This window comes from Sebastes umbrosus, chromosome 16, assembly GCF_015220745.1.
Source record: "Sebastes umbrosus isolate fSebUmb1 chromosome 16, fSebUmb1.pri, whole genome shotgun sequence".
Lineage (NCBI taxonomy): Eukaryota > Metazoa > Chordata > Actinopteri > Perciformes > Sebastidae > Sebastes > Sebastes umbrosus.
In genome coordinates this window covers 3444220-3465287 of record NC_051284.1, presented here as the reverse complement: position 1 = coordinate 3465287, position 21068 = coordinate 3444220, and the positions used below count along the sequence as shown (strand labels likewise).

Genomic DNA, 21068 nt, shown 5'->3' with positions numbered 1-21068 from the left:
TTACGGCAGTTTGTGACAAACGGCCTCTTTCCTGTTTACGTCCAGCTCTGTGCGTTGAACGCAAACCAACCAGCCGACGGTTTGCAGAGATGCGTGCCCCAAAAGAAAATAAGGAGAAACACGCTTACTTTTAAATAATATGAAAGACTTGGATATCAACAGGTTTTTTGGGATATGAGCAAATATAACAACACCGACCTTTTCTAGAAGGTGGTTGAAGGAATGAAAGAGGGAAGCTGCGTTAGTCCGGTCAAACAAGTCTACCGCCGGTTAATCGGAGTATGAACCGCTGCATGTAAACCGGAATATTAGTAGAATATTCATTTTCATAAGAGCTTAGTAGGGAAAGTGTCTTTGCACTGCAGTATGTCAAACTGTTTAACAATGACATGACATGGGCATGAGTTTTTAGCATATTGAATCCTGACAGTATCCTGGTCAGGAAGGCCCACAGACCCCCCCCCCCATCCCTCACTCAGCACACAGAGTAAAGCAATAGTACATATTACTGGCTTGATTCGAGAGCCCTGGTGCTTGGCTGCACAAAATGACCAGCTGTGCCTGGAGGGCCTTTAATTAGGTTTCCATCGCGCTCTGACAGAGTCAATGGAGCATTGATTTGATTTTCCCTTCAGAAGCTGCGGCTGTGGTCGCTGAGGCCAAAGTGTCACACCAGGATCATTGGATTACACAACCAGCGGTTGCTTCATCAGGAGCTCCGCCCAGCGGCCTGACTGACAGCTGAGCAGCGGAGGCGGGACTTAGTCCAGTCTGTCTGTTTGTTGACACCATGCAGGGCCGTGGTCGAAAAGTCCTTTTAGCTCAGGACGGCGTGAAATGACCCGGAAGTATCTCAGTAGCAGCCATGATAAGAGCTGTTTGAATTCTATAAAAGCTGAGGAAAGGTGCTTCAATGCTTCCTTTATTATCTCCTTTAGCAGAGGATACACTGGAACATTCTTTACCAAAGGAAAGGAGAGAATAACATCCCACAATTCCCGCAGCATTTAAAGGTCCCATATTGTAAAAAGTAACATTTTCATGGCTTTTATATTATAAAGCAGGTTTAAGTCCTATATCAATACTGTGAAAGCATCGAAACGCTTAATCCACAGAGAAATACACACAGCTGGTATTTAGAAACTGAGCTTTTGAAACAAGCCGTCAGGATTTCTGTCCATTTGTGATGTCACAAATCTACAATATTTAGACCATTACACGGTTTTAAACGTAAACATTCTAAATGGGTCCCAGTTTATTTCCTGTTGCAGTGTATGTGAATGACATCAGCTGACAGGAAGTAAACATGGACCCAAGCTGTTGCCTAGCAACGCAATTCTGTTGCAATTCCATTGAAATGTACTAAAACAGAGCGTTTCAGACAGAGGGTGAATACAGGTATATTCAGGCAGACAGTATGAGGAAAATAAAGGGTTTTTTAAACATTACAGCATGTAAACATGTTCTAGTAGAAACACAAAATACAAGTATGAACCTGAAAATGAGCACGATATGGGACCTTTAAAGCGTCGCACCATTCGGCCGTTCATGATAACAAAAGATATGCTCATCTTGCATCTTATTTTCATACGCTCATACACTAATTGGGATTCATGTTTAATATGAGTGGACATGAGTGGATTTTGTTTCACTTTATTTTTAATGAAAATTGAGGAGTAAAATGCATTTTTTCAGGTTATATGTAACAAATTATGCAAAAACAAACTGTTTATCGCTTTTATATTTTTGGAGATATATAAAAAAATAACATTTGAACTCCATTAAACTCTATATGGAGCTCAAGATTTTCAAGACGCTGTCACTACTTTTAAAGATTTTTAACAGATTTTTGAAATTCTTATGAATTATTCTCAGTTACTCTGCGTTCATTCTCTATGTAATTTACTACAACTTATAAGATAAGAAAAATAAAAACACCAGTCCAACTTCCATAGCTTTATTTCCATCTCAGGCAAGACTGACTCCATACTGAAACACTTCATGATGGTTTTAAAACCCTCTGAGGTCCAATTTTCCTGTTTTTTGGTCTGTGGCCTGGAATTCCTTTTGTACTAATGTATAACCTCATCACTAATGCACAATCATGTTATTTACATCTCTTTTTTTCAGGACAAACTGGGCTACCAGAATATGTACGCTACAGTGACGTCACATGAATCTATAAATAGTTATATCCATAGTCAGTGTATTACCTAGAGTATGACGGTCGGCACACCCCCCAGTTTGGAGAAACAGACAGGAGTACCAGCAGGGGAGCAAACAATGTACTGCTGTGGACGGCAGGAAAATGTACTTTAGACACCTAAAAAGAAAGACTCACCTAAAAAAAATCAACATCAGTTTAAGTGTACGTTATATTTAGAATATTTTCTGACGGGTACTCCTGTCTGTTTCTCCAAACTGGGGGCGTGCTGACCGTCGTCTACTGTAGTAATACACCTACTATGGATAAGAACCTCATACAACCCCACTTCAAAAAATCAATACTATCCCTTTAATGTTCAATCAAAGTGGAGAAGTCTGGCGTTCTTTGTCAGTGTTCCCCATAGACTATATATATATAGATCGACGACGTGTCTCCACTTCCTAAGTGAAGCCAAACTATCCCGGATACGGGAGCGAGCTGACATCTTGAGATTTTGACGTCATTTGGAACCAGAGTCCACGCAGTAGTGATTGGGCGGTGGAGCCGCGGTATCGAGGTCACCTGCCGAGCCGAGCACTACAGCTTGTCGTGATAGAATCAAGTAACTAATTAAAACCAAACTTATCTGATAAATGAACATACATCAGCGGGATAAGAACTACCTAAAATGACAGAAAGCATCTTCGGGAAAAAAATATATTTGACGTGTACTTTCTCTTTTTAGTTTGGCTCATGTCCCATCCGCTAACATAGGGAGGCTGACTTTATGACCTATACTGCAGCCAGCCACCAGGGGGGCGGAGAGAGAGATGTTTTGGCTTCACTGTGGTCTCCCTCCAGCATTAGTCACCGTCAGGGCGTCTCATTGGTCTTCAGCTTCTGAAGCTCCTCCTCCAGCTTGCTTATTTTTTGCAGCAGCTCCTTCGTGTCCTGCTGGACTCTGAGCTCCGTCTGCTGCTCCACCTCCGTGATCTTCCTCTCGTACCAACGTTCCAACTGAGTCGACACCGTCTCAAAGAAACGCTGAGTCACCTGACGGGAAGAAAACAACACGCTTGAAGTTTTAAGATCGGCTTGAATTCAGTTTTTTTTTACTTTATACTAGCTTGTCACAAAGGAGGCCCAAAACTTACGCTAAATTTTGGCGAGGAAAAACTGTCATGTCCATTTTCAAAGGGGTCCCTTGACCTCTGACCTCCAGATATGTGAATGAAATGGGTTCTATGGGTACCGACGCGTCTCCCCTTTACAGACATGCCCACTTTATGATAATCACATGCAGTTTGGGGCAAATCATAGTCAAGTCAACACACTGACACACTGACAGCTGTTGTTGCCTGTTGGGCTGCTGTTTGCCATGTTATGATTTGAGCATATTGTTTTATACTAAATGCAGTACCTGTGAGGGTTTCTGGACAATATCTGTTATTGTTTTGTGTTGTTAATTAGTTTCCAATAATAAATATTAAAAAATTTCCCTTTAAGGTACATTTTGAACAGATAATGTGCAAAAAATGTGTTGCGATTAATCACAATTAAATATTTGAATCGCTTGACAGCCCTAGTTGTAATAAAATGCCATTACCCTCTAAGAATTAAAGAACAGCATGTTTTGGAGCATGTTTGCTTGATTGACAGGTCCAGTCCAAGCCTATGGCTGCTTGCTGTGGTGGGCGGTTCCTCCTTCCGGCCCCATTAGTCCACTCACCTCCATGGCGTGCTGACTGTTCCTCTCCTGGCTGAACGTGGGCTCAGCGGGGCGGTCGATGAAGAACTCCAGTGTTCTGGTGCCCTCAGTGTGGATCCCCACCCGTCTGCGTGCACTCATCAGCTCTCCAAAGTGGATCCTGTCCTGTCTGTCACAGCCGTGTTCCTGACCCTGTTGGGTCGGTCTGGGTCCCTGGGCGCTGATGCTGGACTGGCTGCTGCTGCTGGAGAAGCCCTCCCCACACAGGGACATCACTGCTGCTGCTATGGGACCGTCCTGCACTCCCGGAGGCTGCCAGGGGGGGTCAGCAGAGCCCAGCAGGAGGCCTGAGGTGTGGTTGGCCGGCAGAGGAAACAGGGTGGTGTTCTCATAGTCATCTGATGACACGTGTGGGGATAGAGAGAAAACAAATCATCCATTTAGAGTCTGTTCGATAGGGAAGGTCTGTCATTGTAATTAGGTGATAATTAAATATTTACCTCAAAATGTATCGAATATTACTTTATTATAAACATTATTTAATAATTATATACAGCTATTTCACAATAGCTGATCATTTATTTAATATATTTGATAATACAATAATACATTTAATTTATTAGCAAATAACATATTTGAAATTTCTTTAAAAAACTCCCTGAATCATGACATTAGCTACCAGGTTACATCTGTGTAGACAATAAGTCACAATGGTGAGATTTGTGTCTGATCAGAAGTGTCTTCTATTAGTTTTCTCAAGCCTAAGGGCCCTATTTTAACCATTATATGATATTTTAGCATATAATTATTAAATGATGTTTATAATAAAGTATTTTTTAATACATTTTGAAATAAATATTGGGGTAATTTGGCAGTAATTCCAAAGAAATTTCAAACAGGTTACTTGCTAATTATCACCATGAAATTTGCGGACCTGTAAAATGAAGTGTTACCGTATATACAAATAACAAACATTCATTCAGTAGCTGACATACTGTATATACATGTTGATTTTAGCAAAGATGCAATCCTTCTCAGAAGCTGCTGGACCCCCAAGTAGACTAGCCCGACTAAAACAAAGAGACAGTGACACCTGCTGGAGAAGTGAGGAAGAAGATGGTACATCTGCTGTATTTCTGTGTGCAAGGAGCACCTATGGGAGGGTGTTATTACCCCCCTGCATAGACTGTTTCAAGTGCAGTTGATTGAATCTTTAACTTCATGTATTCTGGGTCTGTTACCGAGCAATGTCGGTGTGAACGAACGAAAGAGGTTCTGGGTCCGTCTGGCTACAACAGCAGGATGTAGAATACTTACTCCTTTGTTTTGGTTAGTTTGAATCTGGTTCTCCAGCTGGTCTTGTGCTGTTTCATGCTGTATGCTTTTTATGTTTGTTTACATGCTGTTCACTAGTGTTGTCCTATTTGTAGGTCACTTGTAATGCACTGTTTGTGTCCATGTTGCTCACACGTATTGCACTATAAACAAAATAAATAAAGAAAAACAGGATGTAGAATAATATTGAGACACTTGAAATCATCTGGCCTGTGTGGATTTAAAGTGTGGATTGAGCTGATGACAGAAATGGCTACATTTGAACAAGTTAGTCAAACTGGGCAGTACAATTACAGGCCGCAAACAAACCCCCACTGTCCTATCACAAGTGGCTTCATCATCTTATACCCCTTTCACACCGAGGACTCAACCAGGGTTGGACCAGGGTCGATTTCGATACACTGACTATTTTTTCTTACTATACTATGAATTTTTGATCACTTTATATGACTTACTATACTATGACTTTTTTTTATCACTTTTTTGACATAATATATTATGACTTTTTTTTATAATTTTTACAACATACTAAACCATTACTTTTTTTCAACTTACTATACTATGACTTTTTTATAATTTTTACAACATACTTTACAATTTTTAGACTTTTTTAGAACGAGGGTGCTGTAATTTATCGATACAAGTTCATGTCCTTTTTTGTAAAATAATTTGTGAACTGTTCGTTCTAAATATAATCAATGAAACATTATTTAAAAGTTTACTGAATCTGCTTTTAGAGCAGTGTAAATAATAAAATGATTTTTCAACTTGCTATAGTAAGTTTTATCTTTAAGCCTTTATGGAGTTATCTATGGTAATAATAATTGCCCGAAATTATGTGAAATTGCATAGTTTAAAGTCAAATTTCTAAATCAAAAATCTTGGGGGAGGATCCTCAAACCCAATGACTCCTAGTATCTTTTATTCACTGTATACATTCAAAATGTGACTCTGTATAATACGTAGGAGCATCCTGAGTGGGACACTGCTCCTAAAACCTGAATGAAGAGCTCACACACCTCAGCTCTGCATGTATACCTGTCTGCCTGTTTGGCTGCTGTTGATTCCAGCCTATAGACATCCTATAATATATTATGGAGAGATACTAGGCCTACTATAGAAGATGAATAGCCCAAGTATAATAATATAACAATAAAACCACAGCTGATTATAACTGACATGGTATAACACGCTTAAAAGAAATAAGGAATAAAGGAATAAGAGATTGCTGATACCGGCCAACACACACGCCAACATGTGAATAAGAGAGTAATGGCACTTATTCTCTTCCACTACAAGCTCTGCTTAGGTCTGTTCTACTCCTCTTTGTTTCATTTGATAGGATGTTGTCTTTTGAATGTTAAGTGGTTTGATAACATCTGTTTTGTTCTGTTGTCCTGTCAAAAATATTAATACAAAAAAGAAATGCAAACCTTCTTAATTCATAATTCAAATATCTGACTTTTCAAATGGTCTTCCTCGGCAGTATTTGTAATGGAGACCTACCACTACAACTAAGCTATCTCCATGACAACTGAGCGAAATCCATCCTCTGAGGAAAACCATGAGATGCAATTGAAAACTTTCATAGAAAGCTAGTAAGTGGACCTTCAACTATTATTTGTGTGCACGCCAAAATGAAAATGAAACGCAGTTTGTGATTGTTAATTTTCTCCATGAACAACTGACAAGTTGTGCCAATTCACATTACTTCTCCACTAGATGTTTCTGTTGGATCTTTTTTCACCTCTCTGCTGTCAAACATGTCTTTATAATGCATTTCACTCACAGGTCACTGTGAGCTGTTGATGCTGTTGCAGTGATAACATCTTTGCTGAACGCCCCTTTAAAATGGTCTCTATTGCTTGCCCTGTAGAAGCTGTCCTTGGACATACCTGGTGACCTGTCCACTTTCATTTCAAAGTAAGTCCTGCTCCCCATCTGCTCCTGCTCCGGGCCTCCCAGACTGCAGGCAGACTGAAATGGCAGGATGTTGACGTAGGTAGCCAGCGAGGTGCTGCTGTCTCCGGATAGCACAGACAGCAGGGGGAGTGCTTCCAGGTCGGCCTCTGCTCCAGACTGCTCCACAGACTGGGAGGGGAGGAGTTTGTAGTACTGGGCTTTGGCTGGGATGTGGACGTCCATGTCCTTCAACTGGGACATACACCACCTCTTCAGTTCATGACTCACTGCTGCCTGCTTGGGATAGGAAACAAGCAAATCAAACCTTCACTTAATAAGGCCACATACTTATTATACTCAGATAGCAGCTGGTATTTCTCACTTCAATTTTTGCTGTAAAAAGATTGCTCTCCGATATGGAGTGCCAAACGTGACAAAGATCCACTCTGACCTCCAATTCTGGCTTTTCTCTTAAAATAATCACTTTATTCTCACAATTTCTGACTTCATTCTTCGAACTGTGTGATTAAGTTTGAATATTTTTATTTATTTTTCTTTACCAGATCGGTCACCTATGGGGTGCCAAACATGACATGACATCTGTGACCTGCTCTATCAAAATGAGTCGTAAGTCGCGGCAGCACATTCTTGTAAAAACACGTTTTTTTCAAGAAAAAGTGGATTTTTTTTTTTTTTTTTTTAATGCGTTTCTCTATAAATAAAGTCGCAGCTTTAATACAATGTAAGACTCAATGTAAAATTCAAATGATAAGTATAGTTTTGAAGCTCTCAAATGTAACGTTGTTGTAAAGTATTTCCCGGAAGGCCGCTGTTTATTGACTCGGCTCAATAAAGTTTATTGACAGATGACAGATTGTGGTTGACAGATGAAGATAGCTAGCGTGACAAAATTAATTCATGTGAGTAAAACATCGATCGACTTTTAAAATTCAATTCCCGTTAGAGATGCTACATCTGACGACAACTGGACCAACTTAATTTCGGATGATTATTATTTTACTGCTTGTGGTAATCCACGTGCACGTGGCCTTTACAGACATACGGAAAACTCAAAATGTGTTTCTGAGTGAAAGTGAATCAAAATTATGGAGCAGGTCACATCTCTTCCGACTTAAACATCAATTTCTACATTTAATCTATGAATTCAGATTTTTATCACGTCATAATTTTGCCAAAATCTGGCGAAACTCTTACAATTAAGATCAATCTCAGTCTCTCAGGTGATTCAACGTGTTTTAAAGTATATTTCATACAGGAATCAGCAAGTTGTGTCCAAACCTATGAGGGGCCGTACAAGACATAATTCATTCTTGCACTCACACACACATGCATTCTCCTTTCACATACATATATTTTCACTCGCACAAGAATATATGTATGTGTGAGAAGAATATATGTATGCGTGAGAAGAATATAAGTATGTGAAAGGAGAATATATGTGCGTGAAAGGAGTATATATGTATGTGAAAGGAGAATGCATGTGTGTGTGAGTGCAAGAATGAATTATGTCTTGTACGGCCCCTCATACAAACCACATTGACCTTCCATCTCATAATGAGAATATGAATGGTTCTGAGGTTTTCTTGCCCAGTTATGAAGGTCACACATGTAAATAAGATTCCCCTGCATGGCATGGAATCCAGTGTCAGCTGTAACTTGTAACTGATACTGTACCTGTGTCATCAGGGCTTCCTCTCGTCCCTGGGCAGCTCTCTGCTCGATCTTGTAAACCAGGTTCTTCCTCTCTGCTGCTGCTCTCTCCTGGTTCAGCACGTCCAACACTTTAATCTGCCCAAACCAAAGTGTAGAATAATCTCACTGTAAAAAAAACGATTTTGGAACTTTCTGTCATGAAAATTGTCAAATTTCAATTGAAATTTAATCTGCTTTGCTAACAAATCTAATTATAATCTGTGCATGTATACTTGATGTTCAAATTAAGTTTAAGTTTAAGTTTCCTTGCAACAAATGTGAGAACAATTAAAATTTAGGTTTGACTTTACAGACACAAAATATACCCAAATGCACTGAACCATCAGTTCCAGACACAGAGGGGTGAATACACAAAGAATGGATTGCGGTTGCTGATGGCACCATGAATTGTGCATCACATGCAACCACTATCTGCCCCGTCTCAAGGTCCCATTCAATAAAGATACAGCGCTAATGATATTACAGTGCAAACAGGGCCATAAAGTTTTGAGTGCAATTTGCCCTTTTTTTGTATCTGATTGCAGTTATCCATGTGGCAAAGTATAAATGAGCCTGAGGCCAATGCGTCAGTTGAGAGTCAGCCTGAGTCAGAAGCCCGTCGGGCCCTGACACGCTGAGTCAATGACTCGGGTCATATAGACCGGGCTGGGGTTGGACTCATTTCATTTCTCTCCTTTCATTGAGCCCATATATGCCTCTGCACCGCAGAGCACACATGCAAGTGGTTGAAATACTACATCATTAACAAGGAAAATATTAATTACATTCTCTTATTTTAAGAGTTTTTTGAGCTATTAGAGACATTTATTGAGTTTATTAAATACCTGCAGTGATCCCACCACAGCAGAAACTAGAGGTACCTCTCCCCATTTAGAGAGACGCTGTGCACATTTACACACGAGGCACAGCAGCGTAACTTCATTGGTTATTTAAATCTCGGTCTTTTCTCATGTATTTCCAAAAATGACATATAGGGGAGCTTTAATTATTTATTTTTCAATTCATCAATTTTGAACCAAATTTCTGCAAAATAATTTAAATCGGTGCAAATTGCCAACACGATATCACGCCAAAGCGTGTAATAGACCCGCCTGTCCACCAGAGAACAGCGTGTCAGTGTCATGTTTTGCCTCGCAGAGACGTGAATATTACGCGCCTGTATTAATGTGCAGTACCAGTAGGGGGCTACAATGCCACTCAGTTAGGATTAAGAAACTAAATCACTTAGTTATGTTAAGGGAAAATGTCATGATTGGGCATAAAATAAGTACGTAAACTAAGTAAAAAACGTACAGAAACATGTTACGTCAGTGCAGAAAACACACGACAAACGTCACATCACAACCGTCACAACAAAACGTGACAAATGTCACTAAAGTAACTGGCAAAACAAAACGACACTCTTGAATACTGGTCTCCCGCTTGAAAGTCTTGTGTTTACTGGACCCATCCACCTTCCCACCTGTCCACTATAAGTGGTCTTTATACTTCATATACCATGTCACTACCTCTGAAGTTACACTTCCGTCACTACACAACATGTGACAACCGTCACTACAAAACACTGCACCTTCATGCAAGCGTGTAATATTCATGTCTTGTCACTGACACACTTTCCTCCGGTAGACAGGCGGGTCTGTTACACACTTTCCTGCAACACCAGGCTGAAATAGCACAGGAGCACCAAAACGCTATTTGCTTGGTGGCGCATTCAGGGGTGCATTTCACCCTTTGAGGTGCTTTGAAAATTACACAGTTTCTTTCTGTCTTATTTATGCAGGTTTAGTGGCCATAAAAGCTGCACAATCCTTTTGTGAATTTGCCCCTGTAAGGTGTTAAAGTGTCATAATCATAGTCCTGATCTGTAAGCATAGACCGAGTAGAAGCAGACCTGGTGTCTGCTCCTGTGGTCCATTTGGCCCAGTCTACTGTTGACCTGCTCCTGGACGTTGAAGATGTGCAGCCTCATCTCCTCCTGCGTGGCTTTCAGTTGGCCCTCCAGCTTCTTCAGCAGCGGCTTACAGTGGCATCCATTGGCTGGTGCCTATACGGAGAACGGTCACATGTCACAAACTGCACACTCAGTAGCAGGAAGGATTCCAAAGAGTACCCTGTTACTGTGATGGTTCGTCTTTTATAGCTCATAACATAGCTCTACATGCTAAGTTGTTAAGCACTGTGTTTTTTTTTTTAAGTTCCATCATGACTATTTTACCCTCTCAGTACTCCGGGACCTTCTGATTTATAAATTAATCTCTCAGCATAACCACTGCTTTACTGTTAAAACGGTTTGTAGTTTAGTCCTCAGTAACCTGTCTGATGTTGCCGTCCTTGTCTCGGTACAGTGTGTAAAGCTGATAGGATTTTCCATTCTGAGCAGAATCTTCCCCAACATCCCGGAGCAGGTTCTTCTTAAAGTTAGAGTCATTCTCGCCTTTCTTCTGATCCTTTTCATTCAAAGCCTGCAAAGGAGTAAAAGTAACGGAGTGTTAGTAGAGATTGCAAAAAGGGGTCATAAGCTCTGTTAAAGGGCTACTCCCATTTGTTATCATATGATATGCAGAGACGTTATGACATGAGAGTAGTCTTAGACCAGGTGGAAACTGGAATGCAGCTGTGTTTATCTGGTCATCACCACAAACATTAGCACGTGCAAAAACTCTATGTCATGTACCATTGGCAAATTTCATATGTAAGTGTAACAATACAGGACCAGTGATTCTCAAAATCACAACCCAGTCGCCAGAAAAAAGGTTGGCATTGGATTTTTCTGCAAACCAAAGATACGTTGAATGGCGAACCAAAAATACGTTTCATATCAGCCTCGTATCACGCTTGAAGAAATGCAACGCCACATCGTTAACGTTGTGAAACGATTGGTTAAGCTTAGGCAACAAAACCACTATAGTTAGGTTTAGGAAAGAACTACATGGTTGGGCTTAAAACTACTACGTTTGTAAAGCGAAAATTAAACTGAACGTTGTGAACACGGGACACGAACAAACAGCTGATCGTAACATGATGCAAGGGACACGAACAGCGGTCTCCTGGATGAAAGCCTTGTGTTAGTTGAACCCATCCCTCTCCCCTCCCATTTAAACTACCTCACTTGCTCTGACCGAATGCCAAAACGTCGCTATTCAACATATCCCTGGTTTACAGAAACCTCCAATGCCAACATTTTGTCCTGGCGACTGGGCTGCAAAATCACCACCAAGACATCAGCACTAACCATTAGCAGGAAATAATATTACCTTACACGTATTCCTTGAGTTTGAATAGACTCATATACCAGGGGTGGCTCACTAAACAAAAAGGTACTTGAGTGACTTATTTACAAGAAACTCATGAGCACATATCTGTTAAGCACGAGATTTAAAGTGGTGCTTTAAAATGGTCGGTTAAATCAACTAATCAATTAGTCCAAAAAACAAATCAGTAAATATTTTGCAAATATTGAATTTTGTGTTAGTCGAATAAGAATTTCTTTGGTCGAAGACAGAACTAAGCACAAGGTGAACGCGTTGAAACATCAGTCAGTGAAACAGACTCATTTACGAAGCACTCAGAGACAGTCACACTGGCATCATATCAGCTTGCATGAAACACTACTCACGCTAAACAGCTGTTCCTGTTACCTGTTCCTTGACTCTCCTCCTCTTCCGGTGGCTGTAAGGGCTGCTGATGGTGGCTGGGGTCTCGTGGTAATGCTGCTGCTGCTTCTGCTGCTTCTGCTGCTGGTGAGGACCCGCCTTGACGGCAGGTCTGCTCTCCAATTGTTCACTGCTGGTGGTTTCCTCCACCACAGAACTGCTGTCCTGCTCAGGAGGTATACAAGATGGAGGTACATCGTGATTCTAAAGAATTCAATAGTAAGAATTCTCCCAGTAGCCCGGGAGACCTCCACCACATGCCATAAAGAACAGCTGTTTCTGTTATTTTCTTACTTTGTTGGGTAGGATGTCTACTCTCGTGACAGACTGGGTCCTGCGCTCAGCTGTCAGCCGTTCTCTTCGTTTCCTTATTGTTCTTCCTCTCATGAAGCGATGTACCTGAGGACAATAACAGAATCTGTGATCTATGGTTACATTACTAGGCTACATTTAATTATGTATTGCTAATAGGGCTGTCAAAGTTAACGCGATAATAACACGTTAACCACTAACTTCTTTAACGCATTAATGCAACTTTGCGGTTTTTAGTTTGTAGCGGGCTCAGTTTTAAACCTAATGAATCCATTGGTATTATACAACCATGTCATACTATGTTGTCTTGAAGTAGGTTAAATAACGCTCCAAACTTGCGCTAAATTTTGTCGAGGAAAAACTGTCATGGCCATTTTCAAAGGGGTCCCTTGACCTCAGACCTCCAGATATGTGAATGATAATTGGTTCTATGGGTACCCACGAGACTCCTCTTTACAGACATGCCCACTTTATGATAAACACATGCAGTTTGGAGCAAGTCATAGTCAAGTCAGCACACTGACACACTGACAGCTGTTGTTGCCTGTTGGGCTGCAGTTTGCCATGTTATTGTTTGAGCATATTTTTTTATTTAAATGCAGTACCTGTGAGGGTTTCTGGACAATATCTGTCATTGTTTTGTTTGTGATTTCCAATAATAAATATATACATACATTTGCATAAAGCAAGCATATTTGCCCACTCCCATGTTGATATGAGCATTAAATACTTGACAAATCTCCCTTTTACATTTACATTTAGAACAGATAAAGAAATGTGTGATTAACGTGTGATTAATCACGATTAACTATGGACAATATAATAAATATTATATATCTATATATATAGATAGACATATAGATATCTATCTATATATAGATATATGTATATATTTTAATCGATTGACAGCCCTAATTGCCAACAATACACACATAATGCAGACACAAACCTGAGGAGCTCTGGCCAGGAGATGTGCCACGTCTTTGTGGTTGTTATCTCTGGCCTTGTCAAAGGCTGTTTTACCTGCCTGGAAATGAACAGTATGTCACAAACACTAGAAAAGCTTTCATATGACCCATAGAAAAACAATAATGCAATATTCCACGGTTGAAATGAAGACGCTTTAAAAGGGCCCATTTTACACATGAAGTTCAGTTTACTCATCGTGAGGAGAACGACTTTATAACGGTAATCGTTTCTTTTGTGGTTCTGGATTAAAGGTGTTGGGTCTGTGCTTTTGGTCTTTTAGCCATACTAGCACCTGAAATTTGGATATCTGGAAGTGCAATCTGTGCTAAATGCTAAATCCCTGGAGTACCTCTTTAATTTGAATAAACATTGTCACTGTTCTCTGTTGATTTAAAACAGCACTATTACAATGTGTTTTACATGAGAATAAATGAACCTTGTTTAGTTGCATTAAATGTGACGTTATCTCACAAGGACGTAAGAATATGCATAATATTATTGTTATGAGCAAAACTTGCTAGTAAGGTATAAGGTGATACCTTAAAAAATGAAACAACAGTTTGATATTTTGTGATATCAGGATAATGAAATAGGGAATCTGTTGTATTCAGCTTGTAGGTGGAACTTACATTGTTTCTGATTTTCCCATCGGTCCCTGCCTCCAGTAAGAGCTGAACTGTCTTCTTATGGTTCAGAGCAGCAGCCACATGGAGAGCTGTGTCCCCGGCCTAGAAGCAAACACAGACACAGGCCTTTACTGTACAATATGTATATGTATATGTATATGTACCTTATATGTATATGTTTGTGTGTTTTTTGCAGGTCTGCAGTTTCTGTAACACTTTATTTCACTGGTCCATAATTTCCAAAGAATTTTAATTCCTAGAAAGAACTAAGTAGCCTATTATTTTCACTGTGTAATAGATCAGGTGAACATGCAACAATGTGTAATTTGTCTACTTGCAATCTTTTCTTGACTTTAAATTAAGCAGTTCTTAAAGGGACTGTTTGTAACTTCTTACACATATAAATCACCGGGTCGGTGTCCCATGCGCTCGCTCGCATGCTAATGTGTGAGGGATTATGTAAGATGTCTCGCAATATCATATTGATAACATATTGTACCTGGTTTCTCTGTGTCACGGAGCACAGAGAGCTCAGCAGGATCTTTACCAGGGTCAGGTTGTTGTAGCGAGCAGCCACATGCAAACAGGTGTCCCCCCTCTGGAACCAAAACAGACTTCTTATCTTCATTTATAATGATACCATTATCAGTGATGCACCAAGTGCATTGTGAAACTGTTACTTAGTGTTCAACAGCCCATGTTACTAGAGCTCAATGGTGTCATATAGTGACATGGCCAACAGTCTACTTTATTTTAAAATCATCTCTGAGGAGAGCCTGGTGCATTGTGGGATGCTGGAGGGCTCACATTGTTCTTGGTGTCTGGTGTGGATCCTCCGAGCAGCAGGAGGCGAGCGGTCTGAGCGTGTGCGTTCTGACAGGCCAGGTGGAGCGCTGTGTTTCTTGCCTGAATCAACATAATACAATCACTGCAGAGGAATCACAGTGGGCTTTCCTGTTCGTTTGTTAGGGAGGATATAGTACGTAACACCACAACTCTAAGAGCCAGATATTCTGATGCTATATAAGAGTTTGACAAGGCGGTCCGCATAGTTGAATGTGCAAGTTTTTCAGCCAACAGAGCCTTTCTTGTCACATTACAATGCATATGTAAGGAACAATGGTACATGGGCTTTAAAAGTGCTCAATATGAGCATTTCTATTGCCTCCACATGGCTCTCAACATGGCTTTCAACATGGCGACGGCTGTGCCAGCGGCTCGCAGTTAACTGGCACTAACAGTTATAACAATGGCAGTGCTGACAGAGCTAACAGTGTTTACCGGGGGGGAACCAGAGGGTGGGCGCTACACTTCCGTGACAACCATGGATGTATAAAGAACTGGATACAGCGTTGGAGGCTCCTGTTCATTCCTATGAGCGTTGCTCAGTGGCATATGAAGCCAAAATGGCTCAATTGGCGAGGGATAAAGTACCCGGATCTTCCAGCGATGTTTTGCATCCATTGAGCCCATAGAGCAGGCGCAGTAGTGTTTCCTATAACTCCACCTCCCAGCCCTCGCTCCAGCCTCATCTCGGTCTTATTCACATAAACTCTGGATTCAGCTTTCAGTGCATTTTACAACTTTTAAGACCGAATGATTTAAATAAGGATTATTCAAGTGTTCATACTGGGAAGTTGATTTTTAACTAAAAAAAAAAATTATCCGCTGAGTTACAGACGTCTCTTTCCCAATGTAAGTCTATGGGAAAAAGTCTTTTTGGGTCCAATGGCATCACGTGACGGACATGGAAGCTGTAGTACCGCCATTTGGCCACTACGAAAATTTGATTCAAAGCCCGGCGCTCTTCCTGGAGCCCGCCTCCAGCGCTGTATCCAGTTCTCTTTATACATCCATGAACCCATGTACGATACAAAAACAGTTAGAAGTCTTCAGGAATTTGTTTAAATTGGACAAATTTGAATTGTGTTCATGTCAGCCAGTATTGGCCATGTTTCATGATGTCCGGAGGCAAAGACAACATAAATATATATCCGGGAAGATGCCGACAGCAGAAACAGCTGATCGGTCATGTGAGTTAAATGTTCGGTACGACAGAATTTATTCGGCAAAGGCTTTTCCATAATCCATTTAGTGCATCAACTCTATTTCGCTAAAATTAAAACCCCATTTTCTTTTTAGCAGCTGATGAAGTTTTAAGGAATGTTGCCGTTTCCATATAGCTCTTCTAATGCAATACATCAAAATGCGCATAAAAATATGCGAATGGGAACACGGCTTATGCCATATCATTTATGTTCTGTGAAGCACTTTGTAACTGTTATTTTGAAAAGTAAGCTTCTCTATCTGCTGCGGAAAGCTGCAAGTACAAGATATGGATGAAAGTTTCAGAAAATAAGTAGACCTTGTGTTGTTTAAATGTTATGTTGTGAAATATAACGTGTATTATTATTATTATTATTATTATTATCCTACCTTGTTCCCGATGTTTACATCAGCTCCTGACTTGACCAGCAGTTTGACGCAGTGAGAGAAACCATGCCAAGACACCTCATGCAGCGCAGTGTTGCCGTCCTCAAGCACACATTGGACATAGCATTCCCATCACAAAACTATTAGCATCTTTATCAACCAATCAAAATTGAGAATGTATGAATGAGTTTTCCTGTAAGTGTGTGATGTGTACAGCGTGTCCACCACTCACTCTGTCCTGCAGGTCCACAGCACAGCCTCCCTGAATCAGAGCAGCCATGGCATCACCGTTCCCCACCATGGCAACTCGGTGGAGGGCCGTCTGGTGACCCGGGCCCTTGCGTGATGGTGAGGGCACATGGACCGCTGCCTGTTCACTCATCGCTGCTGACACATTCATGCACGTGGACCTGCGTACCTGTGCTGTCTTTATGTGCATGCATGTACATAAACAGATACAGTACTTGCAACAGATGCATCACACAGTCATTAAAGCAATACAAGATCATTTAGTTGAATAAGAAAATCAACACATCTGTCACTAAGACATCATCAGTAATATCGTCCTCTTCCCACCCACCTTCAGATCAACGCCGTCAATGTTGCAGTGCTCGGGGCATGATGGATGCTGCACTTCCTGTTGTCACAAAAATAAAAAAATGTTAATACAAACAATATCTAGAAAAAGTCTGGTGCTTTGCAAGAGTTGATGTGGGTGATGTGTATAGCAGTAGTATTCATGTGATATCAGTGATGGGATCATGAGAACAGACGGAGCTCCTGAGGCGATGCTACTTTGAAATTATGCTAGTTTTCAAATGTAATAGACCGTATCTTGAATGTATTGCCTGCTTAGATTGAACGTTTGGTCGGAGTTTGCGAGTGATTGACAGCTGGACGGCAAAATCCAGATCAGCTCTGACTGCTTGTTTTCCTCTGGTCTGTGAAATCTTGCAGATGCCGTTAGGAGCACCGGAGCACACTGGAGGACACAGAGGAACATGATGTTTTCTACCTGTCTCATGCACTACTGTCAGGATATAGTGACCGTTTTATAAAAATCACTTTTTTCAATCACATTTGCTCCATTTCTACCAACTGCTGCTTTAATTCTGAACCGATATTCGTGAGAAACTGAACATGATACTGGTTACTTACTGAAATTAAATTCAGTTATTGGGGGCGGATCCAATCATCTCTTTGCCAAAACATTCACTTCTGAATAGACAAGTATAAACAATGTAGGAGTCAAAGAGTTAAAGCTGTAATAAGATTTATTTGGATTAGATTTGGATTTTTGTTTCTGACCACGTGAAGTGCAATATTCACTCTCTCTTTTAGCTCTGTTTTTGGTCTCCACCAACTCCTGAGGGAAATATCTGTCTCTTTAGCTGCTAAATGCTCCACTGTGTTCACCAGCTAGTCGCTAACTGTGTCTGTCTGCTGTTTGGTGCTCAGCAGGTAGTGTACAGTGGCTTTTTTTTTTTTTTACTGGAAACAGCTGCCTGCTGCTGCTGCTGCTGCTGCTGCTATTGTGTTGTTGGCTCACTCACTAAATACCACTGACCTGAATTCCCATGCGGACTGTCCTGCTCCTTTAATGTTCAGCATCTGACCCAAATGACAAAAGGATTTCATGTCATGTGCTGCATTTGAGCTGATAGTCAGATTATGCTGTATGCCAAGAGTCAACCTTTAATCTTTGTTGGTGATTACAAACAGTCTTGAACCCAGAGCATGTGTACACTGGAACACTTGTGCTCATTATTAACTCTCACTCTGTTCTCTTTAATAATCCCACCCGTATCACATACAATTGTTCTACTTGTTTTTGTATAATACACATTCTTATGAAGGCTGGGTCTGTATATTTGTAATGACGCTGTGTACGGAATACTGTATGAAATTATATATCTAATGATTTCTCATCTGTCTGACTGATTGTTTAACTCCTAGAACCTGTGACTGATTTGTATGATTCATTTTCAATCACAGAATTTAATTATTTTTTTACCAGGCAGGTGGCGGGTACAGAGCCAGGCTGCATTAAAGTGGCAGTAGGCAGTATATTTTTGGCATCATTGGGCAATCATTCCATAATAACCTTTCAGCATATTGTAATTCAAGTGTTTTGAGAGATAACTAGACTTCTGCTCCTCCTCATGGCTCTGTTTTCAGGCTTTAGAACATCTAGCCTGTGACGGGAGACTTTGGCCAATCACTGGTAATTTCATTGAGAGAGCGCTCCAATTGGCTGTGCTCCGGTCATGTGACCGGTACTTGGCGTTCCTTCGAGAGATTTCCAAAATTGCTGCTGGGTCACAAACTTTCTCATTCTACAGCTAAACCGTACACTACAAGATGATTCTGAAAACATCTGAGGAGACAAATAGGCATTAACGTAACATAATATTGATTCATATTTGATCAGCGCTGTCTAGTTTGACCGTTTGGTCGGAGTTTGCGAGTAATATCTACTGAAGTACAGCCCTCAAAGCAGCAGCAGGCATAGGCTCTGACAGTAGTACATGAGACAGGTAATCTGAAAGAAATCATTTTTCCTCCGGTGTCCTCCGGTGCTCCGAATGACATCTGCAAGATTTCACAGACCGGAGGAAAACAACCAATCAGAGCCGAGCTGGAGCCTGCTGTCTCTGAGCAGCTGTCAATCACTCGCGATCTCTGATCAAACGGTCAAACTAGGCAGCGTTGATCAAATATTAATCAATATCCTGTTACTGTAATGGCTATTTCTCGTCTCAAATGTTTTCAGAAACATCTTGTAGTGCACGGTTTAGCTGTAAAATGAGAATGTTTGTGACCCAGCAGCCATGTTGAGATCAGTTGAGGAAATACCAAGCACCGCTCACCAGCCGCAGCAAACTTTCTCGTTTTACAGCTAAACAGTACACTACAAGATGTTTCTGAAAACATTTGAGGAGAGAAATAGGCATTACAGTAACAGAATATTGATTCATATTTGATCCTAGTTTGACTGTTTGATCGGAGTTCGCGAGTGATTGACAGCTGTCTCCGTTGACTGAACAGCCAATAGGAACGCTCTCTCTCTGAAATTACCTGTGATTGGACAAAGTCTCCCGTCACGGGCTAGATTTTTTAAAGCCTAAAAAAAACAGAGCCATGAGGAGGAGCAGAAGTCTAATTTTCTCTCAGAACACTTGAATTACAATATGCTGAAAGGTTATTATGGAATTTTTGCCCAATCATGCCAAAAGAATTGTTGCCTACTGAAGCTTTAATCATCTCACGACCCTTCAGATTTATCTGGTGTCCCTTTGGAGGGGCCTGACCCCTAGGTTGGAATCCAATGGACAAAGCTCCCCAACAGTATATAAAATAGTTTAAACTGTAGAATGCTGCCTACACATTGAGACACTGAGGGAGATAGATATCAATCTTTTCATTTCAGTTTCAGAAAGAAGGGAAATTAAGTATATTTTTCCCAAAATGTTGTACTATTACTTTAATATTTAGTCACTCCATATTATATTATACCATACTATAAATTTGGTACAAAGCATTTACACTAATCCTGAGTCACCTTGAATAAAGTTGAATTGCATTAGGTGCATAGAGTAAGCAAGAACAGTGTAACATGAGACATGGGGGATGTCTAACCGCTAGCAAATTATATAACAAATAACATACTCTCAAAAGAGTGGCTATAGCATTTGCTGCTGTTAAAAATATTTTTTTAATATGATTATTGGTATTTCCACATGAGGCTGGCTTTTGTGCAATGATAGGTTGTCACAGAAAAGAAGTGTGTTGTCCAGTATCATATGTTTTACCTCATCCTCCGCCTGCAGACTGCTGTTACTGCCTATCCAAGCGAAAAAGGAGCATCCATGCAAAATCCAAACAAGCCTGTCAAAGAGTCGCTCGCTGTGTTTGTGGTGTGTAAGAGGATGATGCTGCTGCAGCAACAGCAGACTGGCTACTCTGTGTGTGAAGATTCACTGAGAGGATGCCAGCTGTTGTAGGGCATTACAGCTTAGAGAGAGAGAGAGAGGGAGGGAGGGAGGGAGAGCACATATACATCTACAATAATACCTTTAATCCTCCATCTACACATGCACACTGTCATGTATAAAGGTTTATGATTAGTTCATCTGTGAAATTACATCAAGTATCAGGTGACTTTCAGCCCGTCTGGGGAACACACACACACACACGCACACACGCACACATGCACACACACACACACACACACACACACACACACACAC

General features: G+C 40.8%; 2 protein-coding genes across 2 annotated transcripts in view; one reads left to right on the top strand and one right to left on the bottom strand.

The window, feature by feature from the left end:
• Positions 1–21068, top strand: part of LOC119474418 — an 813351-nt gene that overhangs the window by 751515 nt on the left and 40768 nt on the right. The window lies entirely within an intron of this gene.
• Positions 2604–20767, bottom strand: ankrd6a (ankyrin repeat domain 6a). The gene is made up of 16 exons (XM_037796491.1): positions 20631–20767; positions 18386–18429; positions 17051–17455; positions 16822–16920; positions 15193–15291; positions 14885–14983; positions 14389–14487; positions 13740–13817; positions 12773–12877; positions 12464–12643; positions 11138–11287; positions 10717–10869; positions 8787–8900; positions 7085–7385; positions 3876–4252; positions 2604–3199 (listed from the first exon to the last, which is right to left on the bottom strand). The coding sequence occupies exons 3-16, from the start codon at positions 17255–17257 to the stop codon at positions 3020–3022; spliced, it is 2241 nt and encodes a 746-aa protein (XP_037652419.1). The 5' UTR covers positions 17258–17455; positions 18386–18429; positions 20631–20767; the 3' UTR covers positions 2604–3019.